At 36.2% G+C, this 19,411-nt stretch overlaps 1 protein-coding gene across 2 annotated transcripts in view; it reads left to right on the forward strand.

Moving 5' to 3' along the window:
- LOC149794929 (serine/threonine-protein kinase 32B-like) overlaps window positions 1–19,411 on the forward strand; it is a 247,876-nt gene that overhangs the window by 62,990 nt on the left and 165,475 nt on the right. The window contains exons 1-2 of one of the 2 annotated variants that reach the window (XM_089964570.1): window positions 7,309–7,495; window positions 10,972–11,146. In XM_089964570.1, coding sequence (XP_089820696.1) covers window positions 11,095–11,146 — 52 coding nt within the window. In that variant the 5' untranslated portion in view covers window positions 7,309–7,495; window positions 10,972–11,094. Of the gene's footprint in view, window positions 1–7,308; window positions 7,496–10,971; window positions 11,147–19,411 lie in introns of those variants that run through there. The other variant, XM_089964571.1, reaches the window with a different exon arrangement.

A 19,411-nucleotide genomic window follows, 5' to 3' on the forward strand; every position in this document is an offset into this window, starting at 1 on the left:
CTGGTTTGTATTGGTTTAATGCATTCGTTGGCCTTGCAGTAACAATCTTTTTACCTTCTTTTAAATGCTCCTCTAGTGTTAAAGTAACACTTAAAAATGAATGCTTAAGGCACTGTCGTTAAACACATATTACGAATGCAGATATATGTATATAAATATTCTTCACAAAATAATTACTCAGTAGGTTTCGAAAAAGCATTCAGTTTTTTCATTCGAAAGGAAGGCTAGTACTTACTTGTTTGCTTTTAGGTCCTACAAGATACATTGCACTGCTTATTATGTACTAAACATGAATTAACTGAAGAAAAGGCTAGAACGTCCAAATCGATTGCTGGCAATGTAAATTGATTTCCTTACTCAATACCATGCTGTCAAGTACATCCGGTTTGTGGTAGTTGAAAAATATTACGCAATAATGTTAATGCAGAGATGAAGCGTATTATCAGTTTTGGCCCTGTATATTCGTTTTGTAATCACTTAACAGGACCCCAAAACAGCAAATAAAAAACGACATTGCTTAGAAAACCGCAACAACAAAAAATCGACTGAAAGCAGCCTGATACGAAAGCCTATCAAATTGCTACAAATGATGAACATAATTTGACCAAATTTAACAGGGTAAATCTAGGCAGGAGTTCCTTTCAAGCTGTACTGCCATTAAACATGGCCGCAAATTTAAAAAACAATCTTTAAATGGCTCTTTCTCAAAATGTGCTGAAGAGACTGTGGCCAAATTTTACAGAAAATATTTTTGTCCCGAAGTCGTGTCCCATTTTATTTTACACATGATGGAAATCTGCCGTCAACTTTAAATCGACTTCTCAAAAGCTGTTGAAGAGACTTTGGCCATATTTCACAGAAAGCGTTATGACATAACAAAATTTCAGATTTAAAACAAAACATGCCGATCCACTTCTAATTTCGTTACAATTTGTAACGGCTGACATATTTAACGACGGAGTGGCTTCATTTCAACAAATTTCGACGCATATTCATGCCAAGATACTTTGATAACATTTGGTCAAATTTCTGAAATGGCTTTAGGGAAGAACTTGTAAAGAGGCCTTTGTTTTTTAAATCAAGAAACCCCTGCAATCTTTAATGGCAGATCAGCGTCATTTTGTAAAACATTAATGAAAGGGCTTTATATATCTGAGCAGATATATAGAATACAAGAACACGAGCACCCGTATTTAAAATACAACAATTTATTCAATAACATAAACAAAATTAAATTGAAAATGATAGTCTAATGATTCAGTCTCTCTTATAAATAGTTACAAACTTTATGCGAAATTCAATTAGCCGTTCTGTTATACTGATAGAACGAATTTCATCATATAATCGAATGATTCATCGAACTAAATTGCCAACATGTCAGGGTCACCTGGTACCTTCCGGTCTTATGCAAATCACTGTCAGTGATAGGTCGGTGTAACCGTGTTTGTTGTCCTTCTTGCTCTTCCTGTTTCTTTAGTCCCTTTGGGTCATCAACCGTCTTGATTGTAGACTGTGCTCTTTTCGATATTACAGTTCAGGTATACAGCTATTTGTTACCTTGTACTTTTCCATAGTACAGTACAGGTGTGGTGCTATTTGTTACCTTGTACATTAATGAGGCTCGCTCTTACTATGCCGCTGAATCTATCGTTTTCGTGTCCTCAACTTTCTGACACACGTCCATTGTACAATGTAACAAGAGTATTTGTTATTTCCCGGAGCTAAATACTGATTTGCCCCAGAAACTAAGGCCGACTAATTTCGCGAGAGAGATTAACTTAATACCTTGAACTCAGCCTGGGACCCCACCTCGTTTAGATTAGCCAATCAGGATTACACTACTATCGAAGTCAGAATAATCCTCTATAGTCCTCCTTATTAATACATAATATGGAAAATATTTATGACACCGGTTTAAAGTGTCCCATGATTTCAAATTTTTTGGGGTTCTTGTTTGTCTCAACTCTGTCATTTTCCGCTATTGACCTTACACTGGCATATCTGTCGAACCGTTATCGAATGGACTCAAAAATTCAATTCATGCTCCAAGCAGGGCATATCCTATCTCTTGCAATCAGTAATTATATTTCGAGCCAAGCCCATATGTCAAACGTAATGGTTTCGTGTCACGCTGACCATGACATAATGTACTGCGAAATTTTCTAACAAAATTGTGCACTATTGCAATATGTTGTGCTTAACTCAAATCATGTGTCTCGAATAGGAAGAAACATGGTTGTTTAAGGAAAGCTGATCAATCTCGTAATGGCCATTTTTTTTTCTCCAAACTTTTCTTGGTGCATATCCTTTCCAACAAAGGGGGGATCACATTTATCATAACGGGTTGCCTCTTTAAAACTATACAGTAAATGTGAATAAAACAATCTATGTGTAAATGCCTTTTCAAACATGTGCCATTCACAATTTCAAAAATATTCTCCGATTGCCTGAAATTTTTAATTCGGGTCCATTATCAAGATGTGGGAGCCCTCAATTCATCATCTGAACTTCCATCCAATTTTGTTACAAGTTAGCTCAGCAACTCTAACGCAATTAAGTCAGGCAAATAATTCGGTCTCGTTTGGTTTGACAATAATTCATTGTCGTTTGGCAGTTAATTCAGTGCCATTTTGGCAAGTTTGGCAAATAATTTAGTGTCGTTTGGCAATTAATTCAATGCCATTTGGCAGGTGAATTTCCTTTATCATGAACATTGTGCCTTATATATCCTAATATTTTTAACAGAGTTACAGACCTTGTTGATCAATTGTGTTTCACCTTGGGAATAGTTTGTAATTAAAGTTTGGTCGGAAAACATGATTCCACGTATACAGATGCAATTTTGTTTCACGCTTAAATAGGTGTAGATGTGCCTTTCGAGTGGTTTTGTCTGTTCTTCCATTTTAGTTAATCTCTACTCCATATTGATTCAGTGTTAGATCGTTGAGACTCTTTCGTTGGTAGGATAAATTATACTACTTACAAGACATTTTTGAATGGCTGACCAATGCATAATTAACTCAGGTGAATAATACAAATTATTAAATCTACACTTTGTACATTATTTGTTAGAACGTTGTTTGCGTTTATCGGTAGAGTTTACTCTTCAGTGTTTCAGAAGTCGTTGTGTTAATCCCGAGTTGTTTTTTTTTTTTAAATACAAAAATGTAACTGTGAATGACAGATTCATCACGGGGATGAGTATCCCGCATGAAAGACAGTTATGGTGAGGTTACAGTTAGTATATGAACCGCTCCAGTGGCCTAGTGGTTAGAGCGTTCGTCTCGGATGCGGGAGGTCCTGGATTCGATCCTAGGCCGAGTCATACCAAAGACTTACAAAAATGGTACTAACAGCTGCCTCGCTTGGCGCTCAGCATTAAGATGTTATTTTTAGGACTGGTAGGCCTAGTGTTAGGATAATGTGACTGGGTGGGACATCATGGTACGTGTCTGCGGCATGATGCCCCAGTGCTAGACATCACTATAAACTGTCACAATGCAGACATCGTAGCGATATGACTGAAAACTTGTTAAAGCTACGTTAAAACGTCCAAATCACACGCACACACACACACACAGTTAGCATATGTATTGTATGTCCCTGAAATAACTTCATCCGACATCTTGGGTTGTTTTCTGACAGGAAAAAAATTAATGACATGTTTGTTTTCTGATAGATAGAAAATATTAATGACAATCTATTCAGTATTCAATACTGTACAATACAATCATAAGCTGACTAGCCCAGTATCGCTCTCGGTTGATTCACACTATTACAATCCAAACTGACTTCTATGACAGGCTGGAAGTACAAAAATTAAAGGCAATCCGTTTGGAAATCTTACTGAAGATATTGGTGACAGATCATGAAGGATGTGTTATGTATTTCATTCCTTCCTTGGCGATTCTGTTCGATAAGATTGCCTTCGAGCCATGGGAGGGTGCCAGGTTTCTATTATTTCTCTACTTTGGTGACGTACTAAATCAGATTTTGACTTTAATTTAGCCTTTCGGAAGTTTGCATCTCTACCCATACAAGTTACAACTTGATCGTGGATAACTTTTATACAGCTTTGATATACTCATCGTGCTCAGACATTTTGCAGTTGCTCAGTCTTTCGAGCATCAGACTCCTAATCTAAGGGTTTGATACATGCCCTGGTCAGGCCGTGTTGGCTGTCTTATTAAGGTTTTAGCGAAAGCACCTTCCTCACATTTCCTTGGCTTTATTATAGGCTATTTTATGTCGTTGTAAACAGAGATAAGAACAGCCATCAACAACAACAATGGTTCCTGCTTTGAAGTAAGAGTTTCTAGCAAGAACACTGGCTATTGCAACAGCAGTTTATAGGCCTATGTAGACTGCTTACAACATGATCTGAATTCATTGCTTTTTATTATGTGGGGTTTTGCTCATATTGAAATCACCTTATTCTGTCTCATCAGTTGTCTGACCAGGCAGCGCCAAATTGAATTTAGTCAAGTACTGAACGTACGTGATAGGAAAAACTGATATACAAGAAATTATTTATTTGGACGGCAGAAACGGGTTATATATATATATATATATATATATATATATATATATATATATATATATATATATATATATATATATATATATATATATATGACTATAGACGTTAATGACTTAATATCGGTCAGATGGAAAAATGACACTGTTTTGGCACTTTTCTGCCAAATTATAATGTAGGATTCAAATACAGTACACAGTTCTTGGAATTAATTATATAAAAAATAATCTTTAACAAATTATGAATCATTTCATCATTCCTTTAAAATAGACTCGACTTTTTAAAACAACAATTGATTATAATTTATTTATCCACATAAAATGAAATCAATACATAAATCAGAGATACTTATTTTTCCATGTTGAAATTTGAAATATATTTGTCAGTGTAATTTATTTATCCTGCTTCATTAAAAAGTTGTGAATTTTTATATAAAAAGTATTATTTATGGATATTGACAGCTTTATAACGTTAAAATATGAAATATAATGAATACACATGCGCTTCGCCAACTTATACCATTTTGGTATGATTTATTGTTTTTCTTTTCCTTAAAAGCACCAATTCGGTATCGGTATGTACATTATCACAAGAAAGAAAAACAATACAAAGGAATATATATATATATATATATATATATATATATATATATATATATATATATACACACCGTTCCGGTGTTCCAGTGGTTAGAGCATCCGCCTCGGATGCGGGAGGTCGCGGGTTCGAACATCTACCGAGTCATACTAAAGACTTTTTATATAAAAAAATGGTACTAACAGCTGCCTCACTTGGCGCTCAGCATTAAGAGGTAAGTGTTAGGACTGGTCGGTCTGGTGTCAGGATAATGTGACTGGGTGGGACATCATGCTACATGTCTGTGGCATGATGCCCCAGTGTTAGACATCACTATAACCTTTCACACTGCAGACATCATATCGATGTAACCTTTCACACTGCAGACATCATATCGATGTAACTGAAAAAGTGTTAAAGCTACGTTAAAAAAAATCCAGATCTCAAATCTCATCTCATATATAAATAAACAGTGAGCCATAAGAACCAAGTCGGAATGTCACTATCATTGTATCATGCAAATGAACATTTGTCTTTTTTTCTGCCGATTTCAGATTTCTGATATAAAAAACACACGCAGTAACTCCACGTTGACGTTTCATATTCATTTGTAGAAGATGGAATATCTTATAGTAGTAGAATACACAGAGAAAACTTTATTTCCAACTTGAATGCAGGCCACTATCATCAGAATTAGACTGAATATACCCATTAATGTCTCCAGGGACCTCGTATGGTTCAAAAAAACCCAATCCCCATTTTTCCAGAAAATATAAAAGCTTTTCAGTGTAAAAATGAGGAATTTATGTAACTTTGATAAAAAGCAACACCTCGTTGAAAGTTATCCACTTCTTTTATAATAAAAAAAACCTGCACACCTTATTGTCATGTGACAGTAAGACATACCACTTGAACGGGCGTATAGTGCATACATGTCAGGACGGCTAACTGATTGGCTGGCTGGGACTAATTTCACAAAGGAGAAATGACTACTATTTATAATCAATAGTTCTTGTTCTCTAAAAGTACTTTCGTCATAAACAATACTAATGATACAAAGTCATAACTCTTACATATAATCTTGGTCCGTCAGATAATTGCTCAAGTTACTGTACTTCTAGCTATTGAAAGGCTGGGTTTTGACGTTTCTCTAAGATTAGAATTCTTGAATTAGTTCTTGAACGTTGTTCGGCGTCTAGCTACACGCTTAAGCAAAATCTAGCAAGATTAAAATTATGATTACAAAGCTCACCGTAACAAGTTGAGATGAACAGTGTTCGTAGAGTGGCTACTGAACACTATATATTAAATCGTAGAAGGACACAGAGTGTAGTGGGACGTAAAATGATGTACTGTCATAAATTAGCTGTTATAGACAGATAAGCTGTTGGAGGGGCAATGAAATGTTGTGGGGTAAACAGCTGTAATGGAAAAATAAGCTGTAGTATCACAAGATGTAGTGCTGCAAATCAGTTGTAGTAGGGTAGATAACCTGTAGTGGGACAAATACGTTCTCGTGGGTCAAGTAAGCTATTATGGGACAAAACATGTATTAGATTAAACGGTTGTGGTGCAAAATAAACTGTTCCAAGGCGGCTGTTTTGGATCGAAATTGTTTAATATTGCAAATACGTTGTAGGAATAATAAGCTGTATTGGAGCTACGAAGCTGTTTTTGGATAGACAAGAAGCTCTAGTGGGGCAAATAAAATGTTACCTAAAAATAAGCCATAACGGGACGAAGTTGTAAAAATGAGATGTGTTGTGACAAATAAACTTATCTAAGCGATATGCATGGGTTGAATAAGCTGTTGTGTGAAAGTTAAGCTGTTGTGAAGAAAATAGACTGTAGTGGGGATTACATGAATTGATATGAAGCTGTCTTGGTTCTATTTCAGCTTCTTCACCAGAAGCTTAGCACTGAAGGGTTTCTTTAAGATGAATACCGCCAACATAATTGGGGGTCTGATTTGTATAGGACTTACTGAGCCATCAAATGTAGGTTTTGTACCGGACAACGAATATTTGATTTATGTTATTCAGCTACCGATAAAAGATTATGAACCTTTAATGTTAGTATCGAAAGCAGACGTTTCATAAGAATTCTTTAAAAAGTTCCTGCTGGTCGTAAAAAGTGTTTGTTTGCTCCGCCCCATTTTCTAAACACACCATTCGGCGGCAATTAGGATTTCCGCTGTCAACTTACATGACTAGTGAGCGATGGTTAGACCTGACACTCTGTACTGTTTGAGCAACACAGAGTGAAAGTGCAAACAATACAAAGGCGGAGGAAAATACAGAATAGGTTAGAGTAATCATTGTGATCACTAGAATGCCGTAAAATAGAAGATGGAAACAGGACGTCACGGTGATGAGGCAAAATGTAAGTGTTTACCTGTCCTGTGACCTTTTGCTTTGGTGTAGCGACACATCAGTTTTTACTACAGTAATTGATCAATATTAAATCAATTATAAATTGTCTTTTATTAATAAGGTTGAAATGAACATTTGTTCTATAATTGGGATTTATATTCTAAATGTCCTTCAGCTATTTCACATGTCAGATGAAGAAGAGAGTTTTCTGTGTACATCAACCTACATGGCCTGCACGTTTTATCCTTTCATTTGAATAGTTTAAAGACTTGGTTTGTGGAGGTTTAACGCGAATTTTCAGCGCACGAAAGGATCTACACAACAACCAGTATATGTGGTGGTGGAAGAACCAACGCCCCATGGGAAGCTACTGGCAAGCTTTCTCACATACACATCTTGGTCGAGCTGAGACTAGAACTCACTTGGACAGAGGTGAGATGTTTCAGTGATGTGTAAAGGCGAGCACGTTAGACTATTGGGCCACCTTGTTGGTTCTGGAATAGTTTATAAGGCCTTGTCGAGTTGATAAAGGTGTTTAGCGGCATGCATCACTGCACATGGTTCATGTGAGCGATTTAATTTCTGCCACACTATGCACATATGATGCATGTACTCCAAAACCCTTTCTTTGTGTGGAGCAGAGCCCTTACGAAATATTCGTCCGGAAGGACATGATATTCCAGTCGACCTATATTTTTCCGCATTTTTAACTCGTGCTAACAAAAATTAATTGGACACAAATAGTATTCCATATTTCTTCTAGTAGCAAGTTCTTGGCATGAGTTCATTATTAGACTCATGTTTTAAATTAGTAAAAGAGAAGATGCTAAATATAGCTTTATGTGGGTCTTTTACTCTCTCTCTCTCTCTCTCTCTCTCTCTCTCTCTTCTCTCTCTCTCTCTCATGTCCATCTAAGGTTTAGTATTTAATGGCACAGCTACAAAAGTAAATTATTTTGTACCCAAGCATTTGGGTTTGTCTTCACCAGGAACATACCAACACGGCTGCCAACAGAGTGCATAGTCAGCAAATGGTACACTGCGCTGATTTTCCATGAGAACGTTACAAATCTGAATGCCTAAAATCCATATTAGCTCAAACTCTTGCTCAGATATACGACATACGGTTTAACTTATGCTAAAGCTTGAATAGTCCTCTTTCTTTGCCGGGATCACTCCATTTTTGCCGTGGGCTGTCAAATAAAATATACCAGTGGAGCAGACTTTAACCCTAAAATCAAGCAGCAAAAACAATTCAGGAACCGAATGTTAAGAAAAGAGGAAACGCCGTTTTGTATATCGAGAAGAAATTATACATGCATTAAGTAGGTCTCCTTTATTCAGGAAATCACATCTTATGATGAAATCCCTTAGTTACGAACATTATAGTGAAGTAAACACTGATAATGTTGTATCGTTCATATTATAGATCGAATCTAGTTTGCGGAACGAACGACTGTCAAAGTTCATTTTTAGTAAGGTTTAATTTAATTTTAATGTCTGTGTAGCATGCCTTTACAACAGGGATACACAGCACTGTAAGAATGTCTGTCAATGCCAAAGACTAACGTTATTTTTAAAGGCTGCTATTTTAGGTTTGCTTTTTATTTTGAATACATTTACATGTTTTTTCCCCCAGTCTTCTTCGGATTTGGAGTATAGCTCGGACCCGAAATATTACCAGGAACACTATGGTCAGATGCGTGGGTAGTATAGCTCAGGAGCCGAATTAACACGAACGCTATGGCCAATTACATGTGTAGTGTAGCTCGGAAGCCGAATTAACACGAAGGTTATGGTCAATTACGTGTGTGGGATAGCTCGGAAGCCGATTTAACACGAACGCTATGGTCAGTAACGTGTGTAGGAATATAAAAATGATGTAAAAGTATAGAGATTCAAGCGGTAGGTAAATTGATGTGTATGGTCGTATGGACTAACATATACCTGATAAACTTACCCTTTTTGTAGAATATGTCGTTATCTCTGCTTATGTATGACGCGATAGGTGAGTCACGCCGTAAAATGGCTATTTTATATGTATCTGCAGATATACAGTACCTGGTTGTTGTTGGGTTTAACGCCAGTTTTCAGCACAAGATCACAGGGGCTCGTATCGTTGCTTACAATTTACTCGTCATACATTTACTATATAATAACTACAAGGGAGGATACTTCTCTCCTTTCTCGCGTGACCCATTTAAGAATAAACGCTGTTATTTAAAGCTACGTTTTGCGTAGTATAATATAACTGGTACCTAGGTTTAGCTCACGCATTCAACTTTGTATGCGCATCCGAAGTTTGGCTTACTATCATGCCTTTAAGCAATGCATGACCATTTTCCCACGCTACTGCTCGACATGGCTGTGATCGTGCCCGCTCAATAGGCAAGAACAACGCGTTGAATGAATACCACCTTCTCATTGGCCAACTGGAAATAAGTTATAAATAAATAAAGGACGTCATTTTCTTTTAACCAATAAGAGTACAGTATTCCATGCAGCGGAATTTCACTTGCATTTTAAGCGGACGCGATCACTGCCATGTAGAGCACTAGCATGGGAAAATGATCTGGTATTCCTCAAAGGTATGATAATAAGCCAAATTTTGGAGACGCGTACAAAGTCGAATGCCTGAGCTAAACATCGGTACCAAATTTATTACGCTAAGCAAAATGTAGTTTCAAATATCAGCGTTTATTCTTTAATAGGTCGCGCGAGAAAGGGGAGAAGTGTCCTCTCTTGTTAGTTATTATATAATACATGTATTACATGTTAATTATAAGCAACGATACGAGGCCCTGTGCACAAGATAGGTCATACATGGCGGCTAGTATAATTAGTGGAGGAAGAACCATGGAAAACCACCGGAAGAACCACCTACCTACGAGAAGCTACTTGCCACGTTTTCTCACGTACCCACGTTAGCCGAGCCTGAGACTCGAACTCACGCAGAGGATGGCAGTGATCCGTAGCGGTGAGCGCTTTAGACCACTTGGCCATTCGGGTCCCTTACATCACTTGGTGTATTCATCTAGAAACGAGAACCATTAGGATTGCTGCTTCAGCCAAAATTGAACATATCTTATTGTGTCATTTCTCGATAGATTCAATTGCCCATATTAAAAAGCAAGAACAACGTTTTTTGTGTTTTTTTTGTTCCTATACAGAAAATGTATGTATTATGATAATTATACGTGTTTCCTCTTTGCGTAGACACTTTAGATGCTTGGATCAATGCGACGGGGAGGCAACTGTATAAGACACTGTTAATACACTTGTTTTGTACGTTTGCCATCTCGGGTTCATTTCCTGAGTTGACGCATGCAAAGGTTACCATCTGTCATATGAGGTGGGCGATTTCTGCCATGTTGTTAGGACTTTATACCTTGAGGGTCCAGGAGTAAGCAAAAATAATTGTTGTACAAAAGATTGAATACAAGGAAAAATGCAATTGAATTACAATTGTACGGTGTTCTGTTTCAGCTCTTAGATGTGCCAGTTGTGATCATCGCTGATTACGAGGCTTGTTAAAAGGGCGTACAAACAGGACTAGAAGGCAAATTATCCGGATTTTGTTGAATTTTACAATGCTGACACTGGACAAATATGGGAGTTAATCATTCTGATCGGAAAACTTCTTTTGATGCGAGTGGGGAAGGTAAGTTCAATCATTTATTCATCAAATACCCCTCACCTCATGCAATGTTGACAATCATGCTAAGGAAGGAATTTCTATGGAATTATTCCTACTGTAACATAATGCTATGTACAATGTTTTTGACACTGACGATAACCATGAGCACGTAACATTAAACCACTTATCATTTCTGGATACTCAGTCTTTAAATAATAATGGAAATAAGTTTACTGGGAATGTTGTAGAAAGTCTGTATAGATGAACAATGTGTAAGATTTGCAATCTGTTATGTTATGTGTTTAGGCTCGAATAAACTGTAACACAAGAAAGAGTGAAAACAACAAGGTTTGAAAAATATAATAATTTATTTCCCTGGAAAAATACCGTAAAAATGATAAAATATGAACTTACGATTTTAAGAATCAAATCCCAAAATAATCCAAGAATAATCCACCAATACAATTTTAGAAGTCCTAATAATAAATGATCTGATGAATTCAAGTTTGAGTCCCGACGAAGAATCCAAGATGTAAGACGATGACCTATGCTATAACCTGTACTGTATTGAAGTCTACAGTTCCTTGTAGAAACAAGAAATATCACTCCGGTTTTGGAAATCGGAATAAATTTTTATAAGAGACGTCTTTGTTCAAAAATTTCGTATGAGCACACGTATATTTCCAAGGAAAAAATTAATTCTTTTTAATCCAACTAATTTGAAATAACTCCAAACGACACAGCAAACACTTTCAGTGTAAAAGCCCAACTGTGATTATTTCTAGAAAACGATGGTTTAAAATTTGAATTTTACGCCCCGGATAAGGGTCACGTGATCATTTTTACATATACAAAAATAACGTAGCCCCTCCCCTGTATATCCTTGATAAGAACCAATCATTTTACTCCGAGAATAAAAGTTGTTTACTTCACTAAAACCTATTTACAAGTCTAGGGTCACGTCTTCAATACAGTCTCGGTCTCATTCTTATTAGTCCCACAATAAAAATAAATTTAATAAAAAAGAACTTGTTGACGTGGCTGTTAATAATTTTGAATTAAGGTCTGAGACCAGGTCAGCCTTGTGTTTACTAAAACGAACAGTCAACGTCAAACTATTTTCTGGACATTTATCCAATTCCGAATAAACAGAACTACATTATGTTGACATATAAAGAAATATATAAAAAAGTATAAAGATTTTAAAACTTATAAACAATGAAATCAAATATAAAAGTTAAATCAAATATACATAACACTGTACAGAAAAACAATATGCATGATTTGTCATATATACAGATAACTATTTGTATGATTTGCCATCTGTACAGACAAATACTATGTATGATTTGTCATCTGTACAGACAAATACTATGTATGATTTGTCATCTGTACAGACAAATACTATGTATTCTGTACAGACAAATACTATGTATGATTTGCCATCTGTACAGACAAATACTATGCATGATTTGTCATATATACAGATAACTATTTGTATGATTTGCCATCTGTACAGACAGATACTATGTATGATTTGTCATCTGTACAGACAAATACTATGTATGATTTGCCATCTGTACAGACAAATACTATGTATGATTTGGCATCTGTACAGACAAATACTATGCATGATTTGTCATATATACAGACAAATACTATGTATGATTTGCCATCTGTACAGACAAATACTATGTATGATTTGCCATCTGTACAGACAAATACTATATATGATTTGTCACCTCTACAGGATGTATGATTTGTCATGAGGATAATTGTTATTCTAATACAGTTGCAATAATTTTGGAGAAAATCAGTTATAACATTTGCATATCTATTATAAGACTGCTTTGAATGCTAACATGTGGATTAAGTGAATGGAGAATGGCCTAGGTCACACAGTAGCTTTTTTCTACTTTTATGTCTAAATATGATGAGATTTGTTCAAATAATTCCAATCGTCAGCAAAATTTGGTGACTGATCACAATGTCTACTCAATACATGACGTTTATGTGTTTTACACGTGTAGTTAATACATGTTGTATATGAGTATTTAACAAATGTTTTACATGTGTTGTTAGTACATGTACATGTGTAATTATTGTTTGACACGTGTAGCTGATATATGTTGTACACGTGTATTTAACAAATGTTTTACATGTGTCGTTAGTACATGCACATGTGTATTTATTGTTTGACACGTGTAGCTGATATATGTTGTACACGTGTATTTAACAAATGTTTTACATGTGTTGTTAGTACATGTACATGTGTATTTATTGTTTGACACGTGTAGCTGATATATGTTGTACACGTGTATTTAACAAATGTTTTACATGTGTAGTTAAACGTTTTACACGTGTAGCTGTTGCATGCAAATATACAGTGTGCCACTGCTGCACATTACCACATGATCTGAGTTCTCCCGCAATTTGCCTCTAGCCAGGCTTTTTCGTCAGAAATAAAATCCAAGTTTGACTTGCTCGGGTATCTAACTGATTATTTGCATCATTCTGAAATTCCAGATAACAAAACTGGACAGAAATTGTAAGGTCAAAATTGGTTGGTCTTGAAAATAGCCTCTGGAGAGTTCGTATGTCTAATCAAGCAGATTTAGATAGATTCTCTTCGATACACGAATACTTACGACCTGCCTCAGTGTGGCAGTCGGCTAAAACCAGACAACACACTAAGGTATTTACATATGTAGGTAAACTATGGGCTGCTGTTCCTCAAACACAACTCGGTATGCGTATTAGATGTGGGAATATTTATACAGACTTGATACTTCATTGTTGTGTTACTTGTCCATATATGTCGAGTTCTGGGATTTCCTTACTGATAAATTTCCACTGAGTCTGCACATTACGTTATTTAATGCAGAAGATGAGCTGCAACTACAATATCTTCTAGGTAAAAGGTTACCAGCAGGTGTAATCGACAAAGAAATCTCCAAGCTATTCGTCCTGTATGCAACATGCTTTGTCATGTAGTGTGCAGCTATCTCTGCAAATAAGGTACTGAAACTTGCAACTTATGCAGTTGACGAACACTTTGTTGAATGATATAGTGTAAGAATTTGTATTCTAATATTATTATTTTTTTTTGTATTTTGTTTTTAAATACTTAGTTATTGATTGTATTCAGATGATTTGTTCTTATATCATGTACTCTTCCATGGAAGGAAATAAAGATGATGATGATACTAATTTATTTTTTACTTACATCCGCGTTTACCTTTGGGGCTAGCAAAAGACAGAGTCTCTAAAGCGATGCATACTGTAAGTGTGAGGTGGCAATTAGTTGCCGTTTTCAACATGTTTGTAATTCAAACATTCAAGTTCTTGCTAGTCTGCCTACATCCAATTTGATGTCCTCAATGGCCGCTAGTGAGGCCTATATTCGACCTACTGCAAAGTTTTAATTCATTTCGACTTTGAATGACAAAAAGATCTTCAATTATGCAAATACACCATTTGTCTTTTAATCAACGAATTGTTAATTTTAAAAAAGAAATTCAGAACAAAAATGAGATTTGTTGTAATAAATAATGGTAGAGAATGAGTAAACACTAAACACTAATGTTAAATGACAACAAGATCGTGAACAGAAAATTCCATTTTGCAGCTCATTTCAGGAGGATCAGAAGATGTTCGTGACTTACAGGGACATATTATGAAATATTTATATCAATAATGTAAGCATTCAGGGAAAGATGATATTGCATGTAGACAACATAGTTAAGATGGCAAAATTATCAAAGCAAAGAAGATATCTCTTTTTAAAAAATACTAGTGCATTTAGTGCTATTTCACTATTTTCTAGTCTCCTTAAAATTGTATGTTCACCCGATATTTGAAGGATGGGTGGTGACAATGTGTCCACTGCTTTGGGAGCCCATATGCAACTGTGTGTATGCTGTTAAAATTGTTGTACATAAGTTGCGCATGTGTATATGTATTTAATAAATGATGTACATGTTTATTACAAGACTACTCTCATGTGTACTTAATAGATGTCGCATATGTTTATTTAATAGATTCCTGTCGTGTGTACTTAATAGACGTCGCACATGTTTATTTAATAGATGTAATACATATGCATTGAATAGATGTCGTATATGTGTATTTAATAGATGTCGTATATGTGTATTTAATAGATGGGACCGTTTCGGTGACCTAAGTGGTTGGAGCGTCCACCTCGGATGCAGGTTAGAACCCCGGCCAAGTTATACCAAAGACTTATAAATATACTGGCATTTATAATGTTTTTCTATGGATGCGTATATGGTGTGCATGTTTTTTTATAGTAATGATACTTTTATGTAATTTTAGACTTCGCATATTTATTACTTATGAAGATAAATATGGTAGAAGAACTTACATGTAAACCGTACAAATATGGCAGCTTTCTTTTGTTATGAATGATTTTCTAAAACTGACCAATCGGAATGCTTTCCACTCTTTTTGGAAGAAATTGGCACTGTAGCGTTTGTCAGTTTGCTCAAACTGTTGGGCGGATCGCATAGAACCGCTATTATATATTGACAACTAACTTACGCTATATTTACTTCTATTTTTTGTTGTTGTTGTTGTTGTTCTAGGGTTTAACGCCATTATCAGCACAATATAGGCTATACATGGCGGCCAGTATAACTGGTGGAGGAAGAACCCTGGAAAACCCAGGGAAGAACCACCGACCCACGAGAAGCTCCTGGCAGGCTTTCCCACCTACCCACGCTAGCCGAGCTTTGGACTCGAACCCACACAGACAGAGGTGAGATGGCAGTGTATTTACTTCTATAACGTACAGGATAAAAGAAGAATTGAAGCTGAGAAATATTTTGGCTAGCTTTGTTTCTTTTTATTCGACCTGCTACAAAAAGATAACACAAATTGGCTACAGTAGTAATAAAATATAAAAGAAATGCAGATGCTGTTTTCATGAAATATTACTTCAATCCTTAGGTTAAATAATTTAGATATAGGTAATTGCTCTTAAATCACATTAGATTAAGTGATCATTGACTTCAATCTTGACTTCCTGTAAATGAATTCATTTTGCTCTAGTGAGGTAATGCAACACTGTCCCTTATACTTCCTAAGGCAGACAGGCAGGATCAATGCTAATTTGAAGTAAATTGTTTCACTGGTCAATACGAGCAGGCTTTACAAAATATACATAAATGTTTCATCCTTCACACTGGACGCTGGCCTCAAATAGACACGGATAAACATGGCCCTACAAACCACAAATATGGGAGTGTGCATGTTTAGGATTTAATGGTACATCAACAAAAACCTGGTTATGTAAAGATGAGCAAAACTAGTGTAGCAGAAGATAGCAATGGCAGAATTGCTGCATCAATCCTCATTATCGCCAAAATTCGTCGCCAAAATTCACAAACTTCCTTCTTACCGAATTCGTTGCCAAAAACCCAAATCTCATTCTCACCAAAATTCGTTGCCAAAATCTCAAATTTAATTCTCATAAAAATCAATGCCAAAAAGCCAAAACCTTCTCACCAAAATAGATGCGCCCAAGACCCCAAGCATCCTTCTCACAAAAGTCGTTGCCTCCAAGACCCCAAGCAACCTTTCTCACCAAAATCGTTGCAAGAAAAACCCAAACCATCTTCTCATCAAACCTTTACCAAAATGCTAAAACCTCATTGCCACCAAAATTGTTGCCGAAATCCCCAAATCGCCTTGTCGCCAAAGACAAAAAAATGACCATCAAATATGTTTCATACCTTCAAACAAATCACACAAAAAGTTCACAAAAGCATAAGGACATTAAATTACAAGGTCCCAAAATGTACCTTTTTAAATGAAAAAAAAAACAAGCAACAACTGATCCAAGACTTTTTGAGTTAGAACATAATGACGGGATGTATCCCACAACAAACCGCTTGCCTGTATTTCTTGTCTGCTATTATATGCAGGTGGACGCATCATGCCTATTCTACAAAGGGAGACTATGCTAATAAATTCACAGAATTTCCCAATGTTCTTAACTTTTTGTTCAAAATTTAGAATCTATTTAATGTATAAAATCTGTAAAATATTATAAAAAAATAACCCGTTTTGAAGAATATCTAGCATCAGCATAGCATCTTGACTTAGTGTTATGTCCATTTCTGTTCTGTTTAAATCATTTAATTGATCTAATTATGGTAATTTTAATTTCCATTTAACTTTACTGCAAAGTTTCATAGATAAAAAATTGCATTTTATTAATGATTTCAACGTTTTACCAATAGGTTGTAAATGAACAGTTGCAAAAAGGAAAGAAAAATGGTAGAATTTAAAGTGTGAACAGCTCACAAATTGCACACGCAAGAAGACCACCTATATTGAGACTCGTAATCAAACTGCAAGGCAAGTAAGATAAAGAAATGATTATGCCAATTCTAGAAAAGTTCATCAGACCGGAAACGATCAGAGGAGACGAAGGCAATCAATTGGTGGCATATCGCACGCCAGGAGCACAAGAATAGAACCGTCACCTTTTCCACTGGACGATAGACATCATGTGATGTGCTCACCGCCCTTTTGAAAAAGGAATTAACCTACATAAAGTCAAATCCGTTGCACCCAAGTGGGAGATGTGTGCGTAATATGGATTTTTAATGTAACGGCAATAATTTTCAGTCATATCGCTACGATTCTGACAGTATGGCAGTTTATAGTGATGTCTAGCACTGATGCATCATGCCGCAAATATGTAGCATCAAATCCCACCAAGCCAAATTATCCTGACACTAAACTGACCAGTCCTAACACTAATCTATTAATGCTGAGCGTCAAGGGATGTAACTAATAGTACTATTTTTATAAGTCTTTGGTATGATTCGACCGGGCCGGGGTTCTAACCCGTACCTTCTGCATCCGAGGCGGACGCTCTAACCACTTATGTCAGGTGAGAGAAGAATGCTCATAATAAACCCCAAAAATGAACGACCACTGCTGAAGAGGATATCGTACAAATTAATGGAAAGCCGCTACGAATAATGGATGTTCCGAATATCGTAAAAACCATAACGACAAAACATGTAGCTATCTACCCTAAAGCGCTACCAATTGAAATGCCTCATGAAGCTACAGTAGAGGGGTTCCAGGAAATAATTGGAATCAGAGTAAAACAAAATAAAACTGTTCAAGTTGTCCTATTCCCAACGGTGCAAACGGGGCGAGAAGTCTGACCATTGAAACAAGACAACGCTACAAAACTCAATACTTTCTTCTAATCTATGGCTTCCTTGTGAAGTCATGGTATAGGGAAGTGGTTCCCAACCTTATTTTCTCAGCCTCGCGATCTCGCTTCTTAATTCTGAGCCTACTGAACGTCCTCGCGACCCTTCTTCGGGTCGCGACCTGGGGGTTGGCAACCATTGGTACAAATCAGGGGTGCACATCCTTTTTCGGCCAAGGACCAGATTGCATTTGCTAAGACCGCTCGAGGGCCGCAAACACTACTTTCTTTAATATAATTACGGGCCATATTTCTGTGTTCTTTTAATTTGCCCTGAGGGTCGGACAAAACACGTTCGCGGGCCGGATTCGGTCTGCAGGCCGGGGGTTGTGCACCCCTGGTATAGATAATGTAGATACTATAGAAAGTGCAACAAATTTAGAAGAAAGGACACAGTCCTTTACACTGCAGTAAGGTGAATGAACCAGAAATGGCTACATTTCCTATGGAAAATCAACCGCAATAACCTAACAAAACAAATGTAAGCATTGCTTAAAAGGAAGTGTCAGGAAGAGAATTTTATTTTTACCCAACACAAGAGAGCAAACTTGGAAAATTACAATTTTAAGCTTGAGTCAGCGAATGGTTACCGATGACAGTTTCCTTGGGGGTGATGGTTGACAACAACTTGCAATAGAATGAACATACTCTAGTCATATAGCATAAGGCCAGTTCATGGCTAATATCGTTAAGCAAGATAAGTCCATATCTATCAACAAAGCATGGATTCGTATATTAGTCAAGCTATATACAAACATACCTAGACTAATACTATCTAGAGAAATACTTCTGACACAAATATTTGTACATTAGCCCACTTGCAAAAAAAAAAAAGAAAAAAAACGCTGGCAGTCTTGATCAGCCTAAATAATGCTGAAAACATCCCAAATGGATTGAACGATATTAAAATGTTAACAATAAGAGAATTAATATTTTTTTAAAAATAGGCTATGTTGAAGTACAAAGTTTCAAACAATATGGTTCCATTAAATCTCAGAACTTTTTCATGGTTAAAAATAAGAGAACACTCTATT

The sequence above is a fragment of the Sinohyriopsis cumingii genome, chromosome 7 (genome assembly GCF_028554795.1).
Source record: "Sinohyriopsis cumingii isolate HCF-2022 chromosome 7, ASM2855479v2, whole genome shotgun sequence".
In the NCBI taxonomy this organism is placed as follows: Eukaryota; Metazoa; Mollusca; class Bivalvia; order Unionida; family Unionidae; genus Sinohyriopsis; species Sinohyriopsis cumingii.